A 20,917-nucleotide genomic window follows, 5' to 3' on the forward strand; every position below is an offset into this window, starting at 1 on the left:
CTCACTAGGGTCATGGGGGGTGCTGGAACCTATCCCAGTTACCTATGGGTGCAGGCGGGATACATCCTGGTACATGTCACCAATTCATCACAGGGCTGACATATAGGCAATGTCCACACAAAACCGCATCTTTTCCCATCCGATCTTTTTCAATTTCAAAAAAGTGCAGGAAATATCTGCGTCCACACGAAACCACTGAAAATGATTGAAAATGATATAGTACAATTGCCAGGCCTATATGTGGCGTTGTAATGCTCTCAGAAAAACCGGAGAAGAAGCATAAACCTTGCTTGGTTCTACCAGGTCTCATCCAGTATTTCCTCCTGGTTTCCTCTCTCCACGGTAGATCCAAGAGCATGTAGGGAATATTGTTGGCTATGGGAGTTTGTTGCTGAAGATTTTCATTCCATATTTCCAATAAGCTCAATAGCTGTTGTTGCACAGGCACCACTCTGTAGTCCACCGTTGTTGTTGTTGTTGTTGTTGTTGTTGTTGTTGTTGTTGTGAAGTGGTGTCATGCTTTCCAGGGTGAAAGATTAGAGGGGTGGTGCTATGACATCATCGTTTTAGAAAAGTTGAAGAAGATACGAAACTGGCGATTTCAAATTTCAAAAACGTTGCAGTTTCAGTGACTGAAAACACTGGTTTCATGTGGATGAAAGGCATATCCGATACAAAACTGTTGCAGATATGACCAAAACCGTGTTCATATGGATGGGGCCATAGAGGTAAACAACCAATCACAGTCACATCCACACTTATGGGCAATTTAGCTTAATCAATTAACCTATCAGTGCATGTCTTTGTTTGGATGGTACCCAGAGAGAACCCACGCAAACATGGGAAGAACATGCAAACTCCACACAGACTTTTGATTCCTTCTCAAAAAAATACTTTTTTCCCCAGATGTTTCTTTGATAAACAAAAAAAGTACATCCCATTATTACAAATCACCATACCTTTGTGTCGTCTGTGCTAAATATTTAAGACGTGAAGTCTGCTTCCCTAAATTAAATCAGACCGCATTCTGTTTACGTCCTCGATAAAGAGAACCGGTAGGGGAGTGAAAGGAAAACAAAACAGAACAAAACTAATTAATGAAAGTGTTCTCACTTTTGGACACTTCTGGATTCCCTCACGTCACTGATAGCGAGTCAGCCATGAAACTTCCTTTAAAATATTACATATTCATGTTATTTTCCCCTGCCACTGAGTTAAATATTTACCAATTTTAGTCTCAGCCTAACGTTCAGTCAGTTTGAGAATTTTAACCCTTTGTATTCCAGTTTGTAATTACAGTTCCACTAATGAAATTGAGGAAGAAAAGCCAAAAATAGCCTCTAAATACACTTGGATTTTTTTAGTATTACCTTAATTTAAGATAATGTAGGTTAATGATTATACAGTGGCAGTTTGTGAAAGGGACGCGTTGTCATTAGAGGACAAAAATCTCCATATATATAAAAAAAAGCTTTAACATTTATTGGTGATGTCTTTTATTTTGTGCAGTGTCACTTACAAAAAGCCCCCTCTTATCCAAAAGCACAAAAATGTCAACTTCAGCACATTTCTGTGTAATAGAATATTTAATATAATGATCCCGATCATATCCATCAAGTATTCATTTATTTTCATGCAGTTTTGATGCAGTTTTTGGATTATAAGTAAAAATAATATTCCTAAAAAATCCTTTTTTCAGCCTAACTGTACTCTCACCACTTTCTGACTTCAATATAAACACATACATCATCTCAGTTGTAGCATGGCCTGCAGTGTTTCCAGTGGAAGCCAGGAAAATAGCATGTATTTTCCCCAACTGTAGGGCATTTTCTCACATTCAGGGTAAATACGAGAAAATGGCTCAATTGATGGCAAGTCCTGAAAGCGACACTATTGAAGCCAGTGTTCTGGATTGAGTCTGATGTAATACAATGCATGATTTTGTGCTGTAATTGCTATGGAATTTAAAAAAAGGCAGTTTTAATTGAGTTTCAGTGGAGACCAGTGTTAGTCTTTGGCTGCACAGACTTTATTATAGCAGCTTAGAGTGAACGTCACGTATTTAGATTCTTAGAAAATGTGAGCCATACGCATTGAAATCAGAGATGGGAGCATTTTTAACCATTCTGATTTTACTGTAATGTTATGTAACTTTTATGTGACTTTAAATATTTACATATGCTGTAATCCTGTTTATATATATGAATGTATATGTGAATAGTTATTTTTTTTAACATTTGTGATTGTACATTGTCACTTTATGCAACCTTTTTTATTTTAAATTATACATTTACATAAACATGTACTTAGACATAAGGAACCACACAGACACAATACAAAACAAAACAAAAAAAATTATACAACAAACCTACAGACCTATTAAACACAAAAAAGAGAGAAAAAACACAACAAAATAAATAATATTATCAACTCCTCTTTACGATGTTCAGGGCTGATTAAGAGTTTAAGAGTTTTTTATGCAACCTTAAATGTTTTTTTACTTTTCTTTCTTTCTTTCTTTCTTTCTTTCTTTCTTTCTTTCTTTCTTTCTTTCTTTCTTTCTTTCTTTCTTTCTTTCTTTCTTTCTTTCTTTCTTTCTTTCTTTCTTTCCTGCTGAAATACACTGCTGCTTTTATTCTGGTTTAACATGCTGCTAATTTTTTTAATCCTGCACTGTAGTATTTATTTATGTATATTTATTCATTATTATTTTTTAGATTTTTACTGTTATTATCAGATTTTATTATTATTATCTTTAATTTAGGATTCATTTTATAGGATTTTACCATGTACATTGCTGGACCTGAGTACTGATTTCGTTTCATGTATACACTACATGTAATGACAATGAAGTGAACTTTGAACCTTGAATAATCTCTTTATGTGAATCATCAGTTCCTACAGCTTGTTGGTAACAGGTTATACTATGTAATTTGCATCGTCCCTATCAAATAAACTTTATAAATAAATAAATAAATTGATGTGGCAAAAATTAGAACGCCAAAACTGTCCTTAGCGAGGTACAAGTGTTAACATGTAAACAGGAAGCGTGAAACACAGACAGATGGAGGATGAGACCAGGGCTGGCAAGAGAATCAGCGCTCATTTATACTAATTAATAAAAACGATGAGACGAAACCGTGTGACCGGACAAGAATAGAGCGTCAGAGGCAGAAATCCGACTTGAATGTGTGTCTCAGATGGTTGTAATAAGTATTTTTCATGTGTCTAGCACCGCACAAGCACACCAACACACACCGTGACCCCTGCCAGTCCCTCCTTTCCCCACTTGTTCCCCTTTTCTGCTCTCTCTATTCTGACCACGTTAGACCAGGACCCTGTCACTGACCCTCCAAAGAGAGATTGATTACAGGAAAGCGCAGAATTTTCTTTGCCTTCCCTTTCTGTTTTTCTCAGTTTTCTAGTTTCTTCCCCTCCGTACCCCCCCTCCCTGTCACAATTTCTCAGCTCTCCTCTTCCCATTTTGTTTATCTCACACCCTCTCTTTTTCTTCTCCCCTGTCTTTATTTTCTCCTCTGTCGAGTTAAATTTGAAAACACCCCGCGACGGCTTTTACATCCATAAATACCAGCCTGCTCCCTTCAGGGTGGATATTAAAGAAAAGCGGCAGCACACAGGTCCAAATTAGATTCTTTTGAATGGTTTAATGTGGATTCAGACCTGCCTGTGTCACCTCTGCGGTCCTCGGCTCCTGTGGGCTGTGGCGGATGTGTGTGCACAAGAGTGGGTGTGGAAGCAACAGCTGGTCATATGAAAATGTACACGGTCAGAGGGTGGAAGGTGGGGGATAAAGGGGGGGGCTGGGATGGAACTGGAAATAAATTTAAGCACTTGTTCTCTTACAGTTGTTTCCGTGTGTGCAGGGGTTCCGTTATAAGCAGGGAAAATGTGAAATGCTGCAAAATGGACAGTCTATCCTTGATTTGTACAGCAATTTTGAGTTTTGTGCATTGTCAGAATTTCATCTGATATGTGAGTTACTTATGGAATCTGACATAGAAATTTAGGGTACATGAAGGATGGGGTAAGGGGGTGGGAGATTATAAGTTAAACGTCATCCCGTTCCTTTTTGAATGTTTGACTTTCTTTTATATAATTCTTTTGTTGTTTGATTTTAATGCAACATTCGAAATAAATAAATAAGCAAACAAACAAAATTGCCCTTTTATGCATATATTTGTACTATATCTTTCTCATTTAACCCTCTAATACCTAAAAAGCCACCAGTGACCAAACACAACTACTGATCTAAAATGTATAATACTTTTAAACCACTTATAATGCAGGTAAAATGCAGTTTTTCAGCATTTCATAGTCATCAGATATTATTATTAACCTTTATTTAACCAGGAAAAAGGTTAGTTGAGATTAAAAACGTGTTTTGGTAGAGTGTCCTGGCCAAGACGGCAGCAGCAGAAGTTACAGAAAATAGACATCCACACTAAAAACATACATAAAACCCTATTTTATGTTTTATATGTATGTTATTAATACGTATGAAGCACCATCAATGAAGTTAAAGGTACTAAAACTATACAACAATGCTCCTTAAAAGCATGTCAATGAAGAATTGTGTTCTACCTTAAGTTGCTTTTAAGGAACATTGTAATAGATGGATATGAACCACTTGGACGTTCAGAGGCTAGTGAACGTGGAAACACCATCATCAACTGCCAACATTGATTCACTAGTAAAAACCACGTAGTTTGACAAATGACAGTGATATAGATACTTTTTTTAGTTCAGTCAATTACATATTTTGCTGGAGAAGTCACTCTTTCTTCATTTTTTCCCTGTTATTGTATCATAACCTTTGAATTTACTCTGAGCTTTTATGAACATCTACATATTGAATAAAGTAAGTGTAAGAAAATACGTGATTTTCACTGAAAAAAGCTAAATGCGGAGGATAATATTAAAATAAATGCTGATAAATCACTTAGGAACTGGAGAGAAAATTTTATTTGGTCATTGCTACAAAAATATTTCTAGGTCTTTAATGGATGAATTAAATGAAACTTATACAGACTTTATTTGTTATTCCAGATTTTACATCAAAAATGAAATTTCAATGCAGTTGGCTCAGCAGGCAGCAGCAATAAATACAAACAGCCGCTATATACACAGGATAATGTATGCAAGATAGAATAAATCTGCATATGAAATCTACAGAATGTAGAAAAAATATGCATATAAAAAACTATAGAATAAAAATGCATACAAAAACTATCGAATATAGAATAAATACGCATGTTAAAACTATAGAATATCGAATAAATATGCACAGAAAAAAACCCTATGAGTATAAAAAGTATGGTTCTCTGATACAAACCATAGTTTTTATACTTGCACATATTGAAACACTTACTGGAATAATATTTCTATTACCATTTAATTTTTTACTACATAGATTTACCAGCAAAACCTATAGTTTGACAAATGACAGTGGTTGTCGATGCTCATTTCAGGTTCAGTGTTTGATATATTTTGCTGAAAAAGTCACTTTTTCCTCAGTTTTTTCTGTTTTAATGTAATAACCTTTGAATTTACATCAACATAATCAGGAAATTTAATAAAGGAAAACTTCAAAATACAGACAGTAATATAATAAATGGGGATAAATCACTTAGGAAAGGTTAAATGTAGAGGGAATTTAATTTAGAAGGGAACACAATAATCATTCTGTGTCTTTAAGGAATAACCCAAACCCTGTGTCTCTGAACCCTTTGATTTCTGAACCCTGTCTCTTGCATTCGGCCTCAAGTCCAATAATTCCCACAGAGATGATGTGGATCTGTAAACACAGCTCCAAAAAAATTTCCCGAAATAGCTAATTACCGCCTCAACCAAACTGTGTTCAGACAGGAGTGTACAGTGAGTCTTGAATAGAACAGTTTCTTGTCTGAGACGTGATTGCAATTCTTCCTTTCTTCAGCACATGCAAACTATTCATCTGTGTGTGTCAAGTATGTGTTAATATTAAAACCAGACAAGGCAGAGATCTGAACATCTAGTCCAGAACGCAATAGTTGGTCTCATTTACCGAAGCCTGGACGAGATGTGGAAGGTTTCCTCTTGGATCATTTCAGTTACGAACTTTGAGACCAGCATGTGTTTGTGGTGACATGAAGCAACACGTGGCTCGTATATGAACATATGGCTCGAACAGAATTGGATTCAGGTGAGATTCGTGGGTCGGTCAATGGTTTTGGCCAGTCGAGCTGAAAACAGGCCACTTCCTGTCATGGGGGGGTCCCAGTCGGTGGGAGTAATCTTATTATCTGTGCATGTGAGATTCATTTTCATTGAAGCGACATTAGAACCCTTTATCGGGCAAGTGACTATTTTTGGTCATTTCCGCGTACATTAGAAGACAGTGACAGCAACAGTTACAGTGAGTCACCAATCTCAGGTCCAATGTGGTCTACAGGGTCTGTAAAGTCCACCTCTGCATGAACAGTGAGTGTACCTGCTTTGTTAGGTACCATGAAATAATGGTACTAATGTAAGGAATGATGTTCAAAGGGATCATGTGGATGTGGACAGGGGTCTGGATCAGCACTTATATTGTTCTAATGTTCTAAAACTACATGTTCCTTTCATCTTACATGTGTTTTGCTTGTATTTTTTATATTTACCTTTTGGATTTTTTTTTTTTTTTTGACATTTACCAGTAAGGAACCCAATATGGTAACTTCATTGACCTTATTTATTTATTTAAATTTTTTTTTTTTTTGCATAACATTAAAAAACTTTGAAACTAAAGTTGGACATTGGAATTTCAGAGTATTTCTATGAGTGACCTTTAAGGGGTTAAATAGACAAAACCAGGTGTATTTCTTGTTATGTCCACTTTAACCTCCTGAGATCCAGAAAACTAAATCTTTTGTTTTTTTTAACATTAAATAATTGTCTTGATTGGAAAAAGCATAATGCAACCGTTTTTGAGATAATTTTTTTTTTTTATGACTTGCATTTTTTAAAATTTTCTTTTTCTAAACATATCACATCATCGCACATCCAAAATTAACATTCGCACATTGGGAAATTACCCACCCACCCGTAACAAGAAGGGGTCTTCGTATCAATATAGTGGCTTTTTATCCCACACATTGAGTTTTCAGATATTATTTTTATTTATATTTCATTATTTTATGGAATGTCCTTTGCAGCGGACAGGGTTTTTTTTCTAAATCAAGCTGCGAAGGGTAATGTAAGTGAATCCCTGATCTCACATCTTGTTGTTTAACTCCTCATCACTCACTCCTTTGTCTTTTTCATACCAGATACACCTCTGTTGGTGAGGAGCAGCAGTGACTCGGCCTTGGCCCCCCTCCATGAGATGACACCCACACCCCCACCTGAAGATGGTAGGAATGGGACACCTGAACTGGTAAGAATCGTACTGAAGATACATCAACATCAGCCACATGCAGGATGTAAAGATATATACTAAATATTCTGTTATTACTACTTAAAGGTAGGGTAGGAGATCCTGGAAAAATGGTTCGAGCTACAATTTGAAAATACACAATTTAAAAATCCAAACCTCATTCTTTAGGCTTCCCCCCTGAAGCCATATCTCCAGAGTACTGAAACGCACAATGCTTGGTACCGAGAGTTCATGAGCGCTGTACCTCTGAATTCAGATCTGCAGGTACACCTTTTAATCAGTATATTACCGTAATTTCCAAACTATAACCCGCTACTTTTTTCACCCGCTTTGAACCCTGCGGCTTAAACAATGATGTGGCTAATTCATATTTTACGGGCTAACTAGCTTCACACTGCCAATACATTTAGGTTCGTCACACCAGACCAATGAAATTACCAGAAAGGTCACACTGGAACAATGAAACTGTTCGAATCGCCGTAAATCAAACGCACTCACACTAAATTCTTCATATCAGTCATTTTGCGAGTCGTACACACACCCTCATCATGGAAAACACACGAAGAAATGCATATGAGTTAAAGTTAAAGGCGATCGATCTGGCTGTTGAAGAAGGAAATGGAGCTGCTGCATGTAAGCTTGGCATCAATGAATCGACAGGGAGACGTTGGAGATGGCAACGTACCGCTTATATTCAGGTGCGCTCAATAGTCTGGAAATTACAGTAGATGAGAAATTGGACTTTTCACTTGTTCCCTTGGCTAGCAGCCCATGAAAGTTTGCTTTCAACGCTGTAATCTGTGCATTTTACTATTATGTTTGTCGGCAGAACAGCCCCGATTCCTACCTAGCTAGCTAACATTACATTCCCGAGTGATTTATGTTGCCGGCGAACTTTCCATCCTAATGTAGCTAATATAGCCAAGCTCTGGCTCTGGCTTCGTTTCCTCTACAAGTACTGCAAACCTCTGAGAACGCGCGATTTGTACACAAATCGCAGTTTAGTTTGATTGACATATCACCATTCAATCGTTTCAATGAACAGATTAAAATGATTGGATGGTGTTTTTTCAGTCCTGTCCATTCCACAGGTGACTAAATTTGTTGTATTTGTGTTGGAGCATTTAATTAATTGGTTGCAATCGGGTTTTGAAGGGGAATATAATAAAAAATGCTCCAGGAAAACATCTCCTACCCTACTTTTAATGCTAAAGTGCTGTATTATTTTTTCCCCAATTAACATTTTATATGTAAAGATTGTTGTAATTTATATTAAAGCCAAACTAAAACAGGATGTAGCACAATGGCAGCTACAGGTAGTAAATGCACCAGTGTCTGAATCCTCATAGAGTATATCCAACTCCCACAGTTCATTTTGGCTTCTCTTATAAACAAAGCATTAAGGAGATCAGCTAGAAATGCACCATGTAAACATTAACCTCCTTCATCATGCCGTTATGTAGCTACATCTAATAAAATGCCAAGCGCCTAGTGACATTCGAGTAGACCGCTGTGATTCACACACTTATAGACAGTTTAGGAGGATGAATCAAACATCTGTGGATCTAATTTTTATAGATTCACACATCAGTGGTGATGTTATTAGTCGGCTACATTTTTTATTGTCAATTCTCTAGATACAGAGATTTGAGAGACTGTTTCTCTCTCACTTTGTTATTAAAAAGCCATGCAATTTAATAAAAAAGAGGTAGAAATAGAATAGGTATAACCAGGTAGTATGAAGAATAAATTGTAATAGAATATAAAGTGTCTATATAAATATATTTACAGTAGCAGCGGTAGTGTAATCAGTACCATTATGAGGTGAGGAGGTGCATAATGGATGAATACAGCAGCAGATGTGGTCACAGTTGTAGTTATTTCTATGATGCTAACATTAGCGATGCGCCACTGTGCGATTCCACTGTAGTTTAAAAATTTGTTTCTGATATTTTTTATCGCGAAGCCTTATCATAGTACAGACTTGAGATCCCCTGATTGGTAGATTATGCTTCATTTTTGATATCAACATAACAAATGCACAATCAGAAATGAAACGAAAACAACATTGATAAAGTGAGGGGGAAAAAAAAGAAGGGGGCAGAAAAACAAAAACACAATTTGACATCTTACCCACCTGTAGTTCAAAAATGTATAATTATCCACTCAAAATAATATTATTCAGTTTACATGAACTGATGCTGCCTTCATGGGCTATGGAAATGATGGAAAATACTACTTACAAACTCAAAAATCACACATGAATGCCCTGTCACGTTGTGTTTTCCACTGGGGAACAGGGAAAAAATGTTGATACACGGGTTGCTGAGGTGAAAATAACCTTTGAACTTTTCAACAGCAATGAGGGATTAAACACAAATGATAAACACTGCTTTTATGATTGTTCTGCTGCTGTTAACTGATGATTTTTGCTCATTTATAGTGGACATATTTTGCAACAACAAAAACAAAAAAGTGGAGTTGGCATGTTCCCAAAGACACGCATTAATAGGAAGAATTGGTTAAAGCAAATTGCCTGAAGGTGTGAATGTAACAGTGACTGGTTGTCCGTCTCTATACATGTCAGTGTACGTATATATGTGTATAATACTGTAGCAGGTAAATTAACATGACCAAAACTGTTTTACCCAAGTAGCAGGTCACAATAAATTGTAGGTCAGTCATTTGTTATTTCGCTACGACAACAAAAGCACTTGAACAAAACGCATTGGTAATTTTTTTTTTCACAAGTGGAAAGGATCATCTTCCTGATAGCACATGAAGGCAGCGTAATACTTCCATTTCTTCACATAATTGTCCAGTTCTTCAAAATGGCCATCATTATCTTTTATTTGGATTTCTACGAATAGGCTTTAATGTATTTGTTAAAAACGTAGCTGTATTAACTGATAACGATGTTGCTGTGTCTTTATCACAGCTAACACTATGATAGTTTAGTTACAGTTATATATAGTCTTTAAAATCACAATATATCAACTTGACTTTATATATAATTTTGCGAACTGTGTCATCATCATCAGTTTAGACCATTTTAAATGTGTGTGTTTTTGTGGGCAAACCTTAAAATAACACGTTTAGGGCCACATCTACAAAGATCCCAATTTGCGTGTACTAATTTGCGTGCACAATCTAGAATTTTGCGTGTGGGATCAAACCGCGGCTTGCAGGTGATTTACAAAATTGCTGGTGCAAATTACAACAGGTGCAAAGTCTTGGAGACCGCACTATTTAAATGAGGATGTTGCGTGCACTACTGGAGACGATACGCTGTAAAAACTGCTCTGGGATACACCAGCATGAATGGTAACAGTGCGCTGAAGGATCCAGACGCACGGAAATGTAATGTTGGAGGAGTTTTGTCATAGAAGGCATGGCATGACTCATTCATTCATTTAGTTTTCATTTTAGAGATGGGGGGCCATGGGGGTTGTTGGATTGACTGTCAGACACATGTAATTTTGTCTCACTGTAGCCTAATGTCGGTGCATATTTTTAATCACAATCGTCAGATCAAGTGGAAAATAATAATTCTGAAAATGTTCACATCAGGGTGAAAAATGCATTCTCTGCATCTCGTGTCATCGTTTCGATGTCTCCTTTTTGCGACAATAACCACTTCCATGTGTGCGTAATTACACATACAAACCATTTGCACCTCCCTTTGAGATGTAGTAAATATAGACGCAGTTTCTTTGAGCGAAATTGCTTCTCTTTGCATGTGCTAAATCAATCTGTTTACATTTTCTCCTCCTGTATTGCATATTCATTGTGGCAAACGTACTAACTGGATGCAGACGTGCTATTTTACACCTTTGAAAGATGCAACCCTTAGTGTGCACTGTTAGTAAATCAGTTTGAACATTTTTTTTTTGCATGTGCAATGAGTTTGCACACGTTTTTATACACGCAAACCTTTAGTAGATCCGGCCCATAGTTTTTTCAGACCCTAATGGGGCAGGGAGTGCACAGTCAGTTAGTTGTTCACGGCAAAGGGATGAAAAATGCCAAAGAAAGATGGCGAATAAATCCCGTTGAGATGAAGAAATTACATTTGCTGTGCTGTTTCTGTGTGTGTGCATCATCCCCTCATTGAAGACAGAAAACCAGTGAACACTCCTCCTTTGGACCGGCTCCACGCCCCAGGCTGCACTTTGAAAGGCTGGACTTTTCAGGCGCTCCCTTCTGTTTCAAGACTTCTAAGGAGAACTTTGTTTGCTGCCTTTTCTATTCGCTCTGTTTGTACTGCACGATGCATACCCTGTGAGGTCACTCTAATATGTGTGTGTGTGTAACTCAGGTAAAGACAGACAGGGGACCGAGGGAGTCCTGTTGTTTCCCCCCGCTGTGTTGGACGCAGCAGTGACTAAGCAGAACACACACATCTGCAGGCGGCGGGTAAACACAATGACGGCGGCCATATTTCCTGGTCGCAAAACGTCAGGACTCGTAGCCTTCAAAGAGCCGGAGCGAGGAGACTCATTATAGATGATTAAAACATCCGACAGTCTGTTTTCAGAAATCTACAGCCTCATTTTACCATGTTTCTGTAGATCGCTCCGATGACAGTTTTACTTTTATTAGAAGGTGAGAATGAAGTGACAAGTCACACAAATGCCGAGACTAATTACTGCGGTGTTAAACAAGGTGAATACAGTGTTTTTAATTGATTTCCTGCATCATTTTTCTCCCAAGTAGCATTTGCTGGCTTTTATTAGACAGAAATCCTCTTCATTTGTCACTGATGTTGATATCAGTTCAGCCGACATCCAAGTGGTGCCCATTACTCTGAAATACACAAGGTCTTTTATTGCAGCTCTTTTCTTTGTAAAATGAATATCAGTATTGTTAGTTTGATAACACAGAAGTCAACAAAGTAAGCGCTGAGATCTGAGAATGAATAGAAATCACAATAGTGCACCCTCATGTGCGATATTTGTGATTTTATTGAATGAAGATTAAACTATAGAGGCGCATTTTCTCCAGCTGTTTGAGTTTATAAGTAGTTTATTGTGTCGAGTAAAGCTGCTATTACTTGTTTTAGTGCAGCACTCATACTTGCATCTGAACACGTAGAATAGAATAGAATAAAATAGAATAGAATAGACAATAAATTAAAAGTGCCATTCAATCTGTGCGTCATATAAAACCTACTGTCAAAATACAAATACAAATAAAAGCTGTTAAAATAAATAGGTGAAGAAAAAAAACATAGTAGAAACTCATCACTCACACACATACAAGCATACATTCTGTCATTCCATTGATCCCTTTAAACAGACCTGGGTATTGTACCACATGCGGCATGATAGCTGACCCTGTTTGGCCCCCATGAGGTCAATGGCAAATTAAAAGTCAATGCAAATATATATCATTGCAATAGATGCAGCCAATACAACGGCACTGCTTTCATTTTTCACGAGTACTTTCCGTACTTAACATGAGGCTTATGCAATAATTGGTTTGTTGGTCAGATTCAGCCCATGAAGATGTCAGGTAATGCCAAAAAAAGATAGACTGATTCAGAATGCAGAATTTTTAACAAGACATGGACCTCTAAGTGTTTCCTCATTGAAATCAGAGGTAAAAAAACAAAAAAAAAAACAAAACTGAGATATGCAAATAAAGGAAGCGTTCATGTAAAGTTAATGTGGTGCTGGCTTTGCACATTTTCAAAATAGTTTTTGTGAATATTCATTAAATAGTTGTATCCTGTGCTCCACATTTTCATTTATTATTGTTTCATTTACTGTAAAAAAAAAAAAAAAAAAAAAAAAAAAAAAAAAATATATATATATATATATATATATATATATATATATAGAGAGAGAGAGAGAGAGAGAGAGAGAGAGAGAGAGAGAGAGAGAGAGAGAGAGAGAGAGAGAGAGAGAGAGAGAGAGAGAGAGAGAGAGAGCAGTGCTGGAAGTGTATTGGTCCGGCCCTGAACTGTCGGAGTTTTTCACGTGGCCCCATAAGAAAATGAATTGCCCACCCCTGCTTTAAAACATATTGTACAAACTTTTAGTGATGCATTTAATTTCATTTCACCACGATTACTGTACTTTCCGGACTATAAGCCACTACTTTTTCTCACGCTTTGAACCCTGCGGCTTAGACAACAATGTGGCTCAAGGATAGATTTTTACAGGCTAACGGCCTCCAGGGGGCGCTCTAGCAGGAAGCGCAAAAGCGAGACAGACGGGTGGAAGAGGTGATGAAGAGGAGAAGTTTTAAGCTTAACTTAACAATCATTTTGCGCATCAGGCACAAACCATCATGGAAAACACAAAGAAATGCAAATGATGCAGTTTTTAAGTTAAAAGCAATTGATTTGTGTCTGTCCAAGAAGGAAATAGAGCTGCAGAACACAAGTGTCACTGAGAGCAACAACGGAAGAGAGAAGGTGTGTGACGGAGCCTTTCTGAAGAAGACGACTGCAGTGGTTTCAATGCGCACAAGGAAGATGAAGATAGAGATCAATGACTTTTCTGGGTTTTTGAACCAGCCATGTTACTGCCGTGTTATAGGCACTGTTTAGAAAAAAGCGGTTAAAGTATGGAAAGAAATATTTAAATAATCTTTCTGTTTAACATCTTTCTGTGAAAATATCTCATATTACAACGTGGACACCTGCGGCTTATAATCAGGTTCGGCCTATATATGTACAAATATGTTTTTCTTTTAAAATTTGGTGGGCGCAGCTTATATTCAGGTGCGGTTTATATTCAGATGCGCTCTATAGTCCGGAAAATACGGTAGGTAGTTTAAATAAGATAAGACAATCCTATATCACGCCATCAGCATTGAAATGTACAGTGTTTTAGTAGGAAACAGCAATACATCAGAATAAGTAGTAAAAAAATACAGAGTGATGCAATGACTGACTAAAAACATGATTTTATTCAGTTTTACACCTTTTGGAATCACCTTCAAGAAATCATTGATGTTGTCATGATGTCTTCTTGTGTCTTCTGCATTGTTTCTGCCTCCTTTACACTCTTTTCACATGTGCATTTCAGAGTTTCATCATGTTGCCTGTTTTACATTTTCACAGTGTGGCATTTGTACATAATTCTATCTTTTCATCCATTTTTTTGTCATTTTCACCTTGTCATGTCTATTCTGATTTCCTATTGTTTCTCCTTTTCATCGCACCTTTCTTGTCTTGCTGCGTTTTTTACTTTTAACGTCACATCTTTAATGTTGTTTTCGCCTTATTTAGTCTCATTTTCATTTTGCTGCATCTGTTTTGTTGTTTTGTGGGATCTATTACTTTGCTTTCATCCTGGTGCATCCTTTACAACTTTTTTTTCATGTTGTAACATCTTGTGTCATTTAGGAATAACTTGGAAACTACAGATTCACTTAAATCAACCTTTAAACCTTAAAGAAGTCTGACATTTATCGTGATAATTTTGCGGTAACATCTTTGCCGTGCTTTGGTTCAGATACAAATGGTATAATCCAAATGTTCGACAAGCTGTAAATGGAAAACAAAGAGGCACTGCTGCTTTTAAGTGTGTGTGTGTGTGTCTACATGTGCGACAGGTTTGGAGGCCGTCACAGCTCTTGGACATATCGAGCCCTCTGCCTTGATGGACTTCCATAGATCAATATACTATCACTTCATCCTCACTCATCCACTGTACGCCTCTGCAAACCCCGTCTTATCTCTGCACACACCGACGTAAACACTTGGAAGTAACACACATACATACTCCTGTCCCTTTGTGTTGTGACAGTGGTATTGAAAACTAGATAAAGTGTAATTAAGGTTTATACAGTGATAAATATGCGCCCTTCCCCTTTAATTGATTTCACTGCCTGCCACGGTGAACGTTTGCCCGTATCTTTCTTTTTTGCTTTGATTAACACGTCGGCCATGCTTATACGAATCGGAGACTTTATTAGAAGAGCTAATGAAAGTGCGAAAAAGACGAACAAACCAAGCAAAAAAAAGAAAAACGTTAAAAATGTAAACCCTTGGGGGTCCACAGTCACGGCCCTGTGACTCAATCACATGACATTTTCAACACTTCGTAGCGTCTGAAGTTGGTCACGTAGACCACAGGGGACAATTGCATTTAAAAGTGCAGGCTTGAAAGACTCTCCCACTTTTTATTTGATGTTGATAGAGCTAATACTACCAGAGATATGACAGTTTGAACTTGGAGCAAACGAACGTGAGTAAAAATATGAAAATGAGGTGGGGGGGGTGGTATATTTCTGACTATATTTTCGTCATTTTTTTGTCCTTTTTCAAAACGGAAAAAACTGGTAGAATGTGCGGATTCTAATCCACAGACTGTATTAGCATTACAGGTAAGGGTGAAGATGACCCCCACCTGAAGCAGGTGTGGAGACCGGGAGGACCAGGGGGGTGAGGAGGTGGGGGGAGAAAACCGTAGAAAATGCCTATGTAAAGATATGCTTTTATGTTGAATATTTGAGTATAGTTTGAATTTATTACAATTTTAATTTAAATATCTAATATTTGGAACTGATATTCACTATTAAAGTCTTTGAAAGGTTTGTTAAGTATCTTTGTATTGTTTATGCAATAAATTATATAAATTTTTCAAATCAGATTTTATATTTTTTGTATGTTTTTTGGCCTTCTATGTTGATACAGTAGGTTAAAGTGAAAAAATAATAGGCAGATGAGATAGATGAAGTTTTGCTGAAAAAAAGATACCAAACATGGGTATAGTAAACATTTCTTTAAATAGTATATAAAAGTAAAATCAAAAGTATTCAAAAACAGCCAAATTAGGCTCAGACCAAGGTTATTATCGTTAACAAAAACTAACTGAATGACGAAAACTAGAATTGAAAAAAACATTTTCGTTAACTGAAATAAATAGTAACTATCATTAAAAGAAAAAAATGATAACTAACTGAAATTGTATTGTGTGCTTAGAAAACTGACTAAAATGTATGAAAATTATTGATAAAATTCCCTTTGTTTTCATCTTTCATGAAATCGATTTATTTCACTCTAGCAATTTTAGCTGGTGACACCATACAGCACTTCACGGTCCGTCATTTTTCGTTTAGAGTCGTCTTCTCGTCCCCACTCTATCTGGAAACATGGAAACTAAAGTTGGGAGAAAGCAGCAGAGTCCTGTCTGGGATTTATTTGAATACGACGGCGAGGTACGGAAAAGATAAAACTGAAACGAAACTAAAACTAACCATTTAGAAAAAAATTTAAACTAATAAAATTGTGCAAACCTGCTCTAAAAACTAATTAAAACTGAATTAGAAAAACAAGTCAAAACTAAATAAAACTAAACTATAATAAAAAATCCCAAACTATTATAACCTTGGCTCAGACTGTAAGAGTTAAATATCAGTCACTTGCTGCAGTAGCTGCTGATTTCTTTTCCTCTGTCATCTTCCGCCACCCTTCCTCTCTTGCTCACTCGGAATCCCTCCCTACATTTTCCGCGGATATTCGACACCTGCAGGGCAGTGATGCAATCCATGTTAACACAGCAGAAAGTCGGACTTTAATGCACTGTGCTCTGCCCTATGTTGGTGTTTTCTTCAGTCATGATGTAAAAAGCTGACACCTAAACTAGCTACACTAAATCCTGCTCCGTTTGCAGAGTGTGGAGTGTGTGTTCTCGGGTTTGTGTTTTTGGGAGAGGTGTGTGAGCGCAGCGGTCGACTGATGTGATGGATATGAGCTGGGTCAGAGAGCACAGGCTAATACACTGCAGCTTTGATCCAGCAGTGTATACACTCACACACACAATATTTCTCAACCAGGCTGACGTGGAGCAGACGAATACAGCAGTCGGGGGAAACACACAAACGAAACACACACCTCATTACTCATCTGTTTGACAACAGCCTCGCACATATAGGCTAACTCGCTCACACACACCTCATCTCTCATATGTCTACACACACACCGCCCTGTCACTCAAAAACACCTCGCACTACAAACAGCAGTCGCAACACAAAAACACGGATGACAGTGTGCAACACAATAACGGAGATGACAACCTGTTAGTTGTGCCTAGACAAGTTTGCAGACAGGTTTTGCAAATTATTTGAGTGTTCATTCCGGGGACCACAAAAGCTGCCGCAAAAACGAGTCTCTCAGCAAAGAAAAGATTTAATTTGTTCTTAGTTTGGATGGAAAATTACACTGGAATATCTGTAAAATCTCATCCCTCTGTGGAAGAAATAGTTTTGCCAGAGGTGTTAATAAGTGTAGCTCAAGTTGAAGAACTGAAAAGGGTAAAAAATGTTAACTACAGTGAAAGAGTTTAAGAGTTCAGCACAAATATCCTGCTGAGAAGAGTTTCAACACTTACAGATGGTGTAATAGGAGCTGAAAGCTAATTAAGTGGAAAGAAGCTCAAGAATTGTCATTTGGTAACACTGATAGTGAGTTCGGAACTAGTAGTCGTGGTGGTTGATCTGTGTTTGTAGTTTTGATGGGATTACATCGATAGAGACTGGCCTCATAGTTAGTTTAGTTTATTTCGAATATGCAGCAAAACAAAATAATCCTGCTTAGTCCTTATAAATTAAACAGATTATAAGAAAATAAAAAAAAAACAAAAACCTACACAGTACATCTATACATGAAAACAAAGTATGACTTAATTTGCATGTTCAAAAAGGAGTGGGAGGGAGTATAACTTATTTAGTCCCGCCCCTTCTCCACACAACAGTTTATCGTTTTGCTTCCTATCAGCGTAATATATGAAAAATCAAGTTAACCTCACTTCTCATCTTCACATACACATATGTGATGTCTGTTTACATCCCTGTCTGTGATTTTGTGCTCATGTATTGTGTGTGATTATATTGGACGTGCTGCTTTTGTATGTTTTTGAACTATATGTGCTGTCTCTGTATGATTGTCCTGATGCTTCATTGTTCTCTTTTATCTTTTCTATCTTTATTGATTTATCTTGTCTTTTAGCTGCCTTAACTCTCTTTTTAATTAATGTGCTGTAATATATTGTTTTTTTGGGTGCCTATTGTCATCAGGCAAGGGACTACAGCAGGATACGAGCCATGTTGGCTAAAGCTGCCTCTTTTTACTGTTATTGATACAGTTCATTAATTGGGATTATCCATGATACAATAAAGTAATAAAAACATACAAACAAACAAAAAACATACATACATCCTTAATGCATCCATGTCTTTACCCATAAAAACCCAGTGATAATTTTGTGGAAATTCCATCATAGTTTTTTCTCAATATCTAGCTTTTTTTTTTGGAACTTTTTATTTAGATTTTTGCACAATATAAAACAGAACAAAACATCTGAGACAAGACATAAATAAAAAAAATAAATTACACCACATAGTATTATTGTTGTTACAAATATGATACTACATCTATAGATACATTGAAATATTCATATTGAAATATTCATATCAATATCTAACTTTTCTTAGGTGATTTATCGCCATTTACTCAAATATTACGCTCTGTGTTTTGCATTTGTTAGTGAAAATCAGGTATTTTCCTGTATGTAATTCACTGATCATGTAGATGTTAATTGAAGCTCAAATCAAAGTTGAGGGTCGTTATATCAGAAACACAGAAAACTGAAGAAAATGTGACCTTTTCAGTAAAATCTACAAAAAGTGACTACATCCGCTGTCATTTGTTAAACTCCGTGGGTTTCACTGGTGAATCAACGTTGTAGAAGATGACGGTGTTTCCACGGCAACCACAGAGCCTCTGAATGTCCAAATGGGTCATATCTGATGACCATGAAAAGATGACAAACTGCATTTTACACCAATTATTTACATGCATTGATAGGAATCGCAGATCAATGGGTATTAAACAGTTTAGATCAGTAGATGGTTTTGGTCGACGGTGGATGTTTGGGTCTTTATGGGTTAAACTGAGCTTCACTAGGTTCTGCAAATCCATGTTGTGGTTCGGATCTCTTTTTTTGAAGATGTGAGGTGTGCAGTTTGGAAGCGAATCACCATGGTACTGTCTTTATTTTCCATTGAACGTTTTAGATCTACTGATTGCAGGGGCGTCAAACTCCTTTTCTTTCATTGACCAGTTAAATAATAACACAATAGCCTTCAACCGTTGCCTTAAACCAGGCTTAATAGTGATCCAGATGTGAGATCTTGCAGGACAGACAGCCATGGCAGCAACATACAAGTGAATATTAATTTTTTACAACTAGATGTTTTGTTTGCAATTTGAATATACACAACCAGACCACCTTTAGCTTAGATTACGCCACCCGTTTACCATGACATTCTTTCAATAAGCTTATCCAGGGTGACACCATGTATTTCCATCATTTTATGCTGAACCCAGACCTGAATCACTGAATCAACCCCAGATCCTAACACTTCCCCCACAGAATTTGTTTTCCAAAATAGAATAAATAACCAAGATATCAGATGTGACTGGACATTCAGGGTTAGATCTGTACTGCGGCGTGTGCACTAGTCGGTCCAGGTTAATAATAATAAAAAACACATCAATAAGAGCATGAGAGTGCGCTTTGTGAGTCGGCAGCTGAGTTGACATCATATGACGGATGAGGTATATTTCTTCTTCTTCTTCTTCTTCTGTGTGTGTGTGTGTGTGTGTGTGTGTGTGTTGAGACACAGGCAGCGAGCCGGGCGAGCTGATTGGCCAAGAGGTAGTGCTTCCAAAGAGCGAAGCTGCTGTTTAGAATGTGGAGATAAACAAGGGTGCTCTCAACCAGGGGATTAAGTCACTGGGTTTTATGGCGTGATTCCTTTATTTTAAAGCATTTAAGACGACAGGTATGTGTGCTAGTGTGTGTGTGTGTGTGTGTGTGTGTACATTATTCACCATCTTATCAATAACACATGCTGATACAAACATACAAACATGAGGTTTTCATGTTGTTGCAGCATCATGTGTGATTCTCTGTAGCAGTTCATGATACAATGCCTGCAAAACCAGATGTACAACATGCCCAAGTGTGTTTGTAATGTGTGTGTTTACATGTGCTCACCTGCCAACACTGTGTCTCCAGAGGCTATGTGTCTTCACTCAGATTCACTCATGTCTGTGGGATATGGATAGTAGGAGCAGCAGTTGGAGCCTGAGTGTATTAGCTAATGGCGTTGCGGGAAGATGCACAGCAACAATAGAGCCTCCAACCCCCGCGCACACATTCGTTCTATTGTGGGGTAATCTCACATTGCCCTGATAAGTGGGTCACTATTTGTGCAGGCAGCATATGTCTGTCTATAGCCATAAATGGAGCATTTTGATGTTTGCTATGCTACAGACCTGATACGTGCAGGTAATAATGTGCACAGGAAATTAATGCAAGGGTGCAAAGCGTGTATTTATTCTGAGGGGTCCACTGGGGAGTTGGGTGTGGTGATGGGAGGAGTGGGGGGGGGGGTTGTTAAGAAGCAGGCTGGTGGGCGGGAGCGCTTTAGCCATTAGCGCTGGTGACACAATGAAAGTGACAAGGCAGAAGGACCTAATTG

General features: G+C 37.4%; 1 protein-coding gene across 1 annotated transcript in view; it reads left to right on the forward strand.

Moving 5' to 3' along the window:
• pard3ba (par-3 family cell polarity regulator beta a) overlaps positions 1–20,917 on the forward strand; it is a 351,893-nt gene that overhangs the window by 83,627 nt on the left and 247,349 nt on the right. Inside the window, exon 4 of the mRNA XM_030155442.1 lies at positions 7,308–7,414. Coding sequence (XP_030011302.1) covers positions 7,308–7,414 — 107 coding nt within the window. The remainder of the gene's footprint in view (positions 1–7,307; positions 7,415–20,917) is intronic.

The sequence above is a fragment of the Sphaeramia orbicularis genome, chromosome 2, assembly GCF_902148855.1.
Source record: "Sphaeramia orbicularis chromosome 2, fSphaOr1.1, whole genome shotgun sequence".
Classification (NCBI taxonomy): domain Eukaryota; kingdom Metazoa; phylum Chordata; class Actinopteri; order Kurtiformes; family Apogonidae; genus Sphaeramia; species Sphaeramia orbicularis.